We start from the raw sequence: 3023 nt of genomic DNA, 5'->3' as shown, positions 1-3023 counted from the left end.
ATTATTATTTTCCGATTCGATTCGAAAACTCAGCGGAGGCAGGAACCGATTTTTCAATACCCCTCCAATCCAATTCTATATTTTTTCACCTAATCGATCCCATCTCCAGGGCCCCGTCCGTCTCCGTCCCCTTCCCTTCCCTTTCCCACACGGCCAAACGAAAAAAGAAAGAACAGGGCTCAAAACCGCAAACCCTCGCTTTCTCCGATCGAATTGCTCGCCCGACCACCACCAGTTCGCCGGCCTCCCCACCACCAGTCCTCGCCTCCCCATCCAAGCCTCCCGCCCCCCGCGCCCGCGCCGATCCCCCCCCGCCCCCGCACCTCCGAGCTCGCCCGCGCGCGGTCATGTCGCTCACCTGAGGATACGGTTGGTGGGCTGTTTCTTGCAAGAGCCTCCTCCGAGCCCCAAGAGAAACAGCCCGGGGGGACCTCAGTCGCCGATTCGATCGCCGCAGCGCCGCCGCCCAGGCAAGGCCAAGCCAAGCGAGCGTTCCGTCTAGGTTTGGTTTAGCTTGCAGGCCAAGGCTCCGTTTCGCATCTGAGGAAGAGGAGGAACGGTGGTCCCTGGTGGCGGTAGCGTGCACGGGTCCCTGGTTGGGCTTGGCTTGGCTTGATGCGGAACGGCGCGCAGGCTCCTCGCGGCACCGGCGGCGGCGGGCTCTTCTCCGCGCGCTCGCTCTCCAGCTACATGCGCATCGTCTCCTCGGGGGCGTCCACGGCCGCCTCCACGCTGCGCTCCGCCGGCGCCTCGCTGGTCAACTCGATCGCCAGCCACGACGAGGATGCGGGCCGCGACCAGGTTCTGCCTACCCCTTTTTCGATCCTCTTTTTCTTTTTGAATTTTTCCGCTGGTAGCTCCTCAAGCATAGCAAGTGTTGGTTAGATTGCTAATAATTGGACACTGCTATGCACGATTTTAGTTGTCCCACGTGTGCATTAATAATGGTAACCGATGCAAACCCAGCAAAAAATTAATTGTGGCTGGAAGGAACTGCCAATTTTGTTCCTCCACCAGAGCTGCACAACCGTATGTGGCAATTCTGGTATTTATTGTTAGTGTCGACGCATTTATGCTGAGCACCATATACTCAACCGCTGATGTTTGATAGTGTACTGCTCTTTTGGCATGTTATTTTAGTAGCTAACGTCTAGCAGAAATGCAAAGTGTCTGATGGTTAGAATGTATTGTTTTCAAGACAAGCGGCAGATGTCGAATCGTAAGAGTTATCATGATTCATGAATATACAAGCTAGCTTTGAGTTCTGGTTGCAATTATCTGGATCCAAAATGTTCGTGTTGGCCAGGTCAGGACACTCTGACAATGCATATTCTAAATCATTCCTTGTGCGTGTAAAGTTCTAATGATACATTCATTATGCACAATGAATCTACTAAAGGATATGGGAGTGTGAGTTGTATTCTGATTTCTTAACCTTTTGACGTTGTAACACGACATTTCTTGTAAAAAGAGCTAATCGAAATTTTTGCTGTGTCATTAACCTTGAATATCACCATACTATGTATTAAAATATACTTTATGTCAAGAAAAAAGTTGTTCCTGATCTTGAAACTGATGGTTAGTGATTCATACCGATAAGTATCATTGTGTTATAGTCAGTATTTTAGATGCTTAGCATTTCCATGCAAAGTGTATAGCCTTATAATCTTCTTGAATATATGATTTGATTCTTATAATCCTCATATGTAATAATATCTCACTGTGAAAATGTGCTAATACATGTCCTCTCATGTGATTTACAGGTACAATGGGCTGGGTTTGATAAACTTGAATGTGGGGGTGACGTGCTGCGACAGGTTTTGCTGCTAGCATACAGATCTGGCTTCCAAGTGTGGGATGTTGAACAAGCCGATGATGTAAGACAGCTAGAATCAAGACATGATGGTGCTGTTTCTTTCATACAACTGCTGAAGAAACCAATTGCCTCTAAGAGAGGTGAAGACAGATTTGTAGATGCACGGCCATTGCTGGCTCTTGCTGGTGGTGGAACTAGCGCAGGAAGTGCAAACGGCCATGATGCCAACGGCCCTGTCTTCAATGGAACTAATGGCACTTACCATAATAGTGGCAGTGAAAAACTGCCTACCATCGTTCGCTTTTATTCGCTGAAGGACCATGGTTATGTTCATTCAATGAAGTTCAGATCAGCTGTTTATTCCATAAGGTGCAGTCCTAGAGTTGTAGCTGTTTCTCAGGCTACTCAGGTATGCATACTTCCTGGTTCTAAATCGGTGTTTGGATCATGGATGATCTTAATGGAACAAACCTTTTGCAGATCCATTGTTTTGATGCTGCGACATTGGAGCTGGACTATACACTTCTTACCAGCCCTATAGTTTCACCGATTTCTGGTTATGGCCCACTTGGGTTAGGTCCAAGATGGATTGCGTATTCTGGGAGTCCAGTTCCAGTTCCAAATACAGGCCGTGTTAGCCCTCAGCTTCTTGGCCTGTCTCCCATAGTTCCACCTCCTGGTTCAAACGGCAGTGTGGTTGCATACTATGCAAAAGAATCAAGCAAGCAATTGGCTGCTGGCATTGTAACACTTGGTGATGTTGGCTATAAGAAGCTGTCCAGGTATTATTCAGACATGATTCCAAATGGTAATGGTAATATAAAGCAAGGGAATGCTGGCTTCAAAGCAAATGGAGTAACAAATGGGCATACTATTGACAGTGAATATGCTGGAACGGTATGTTATTTATCACAGAACATATGTTCTTCATGAACTCTCTTATCCCAAAGGTGGTAAACCAGTCGGTTATGGCATATGGGATTATGTTGTCTTCACATGTGAATTATTCAGACAATGACGAATTTTAAGACCGTTAAGGACCTAATAACCGACGTGACTGTGGGTAACAACCTGACAATGTGGTTGGTATTCCTCACTGAGTATCGGCTGCTCCATTCAACCCTGTGTAGATGCCGTGCAAAACTCATGGTTGTGGCATATTGTTTACCATATAGAGACAACATAATAGAATGGCTGTCTCCATTCT

At 46.9% G+C, this 3023-nt stretch overlaps 1 protein-coding gene across 1 annotated transcript in view; it reads left to right on the top strand.

Moving 5' to 3' along the window:
* Window positions 1-347: 347 nt before the first annotated feature.
* LOC123071037 (autophagy-related protein 18f) overlaps window positions 348-3023 on the top strand; it is a gene marked incomplete at its 5' end in the record, with an annotated part of 5842 nt that continues 3166 nt past the window's right edge. Inside the window, 3 exon segments of the mRNA XM_044494498.1 lie at window positions 348-801; window positions 1764-2225; window positions 2297-2713. Coding sequence (XP_044350433.1) covers window positions 616-801; window positions 1764-2225; window positions 2297-2713 — 1065 coding nt within the window.

Source organism: Triticum aestivum, chromosome 3B, assembly GCF_018294505.1.
Source record: "Triticum aestivum cultivar Chinese Spring chromosome 3B, IWGSC CS RefSeq v2.1, whole genome shotgun sequence".
NCBI classification, from domain to species: domain Eukaryota; kingdom Viridiplantae; phylum Streptophyta; class Magnoliopsida; order Poales; family Poaceae; genus Triticum; species Triticum aestivum.
This window is presented reverse-complemented; position numbering and strand designations above follow the sequence as displayed.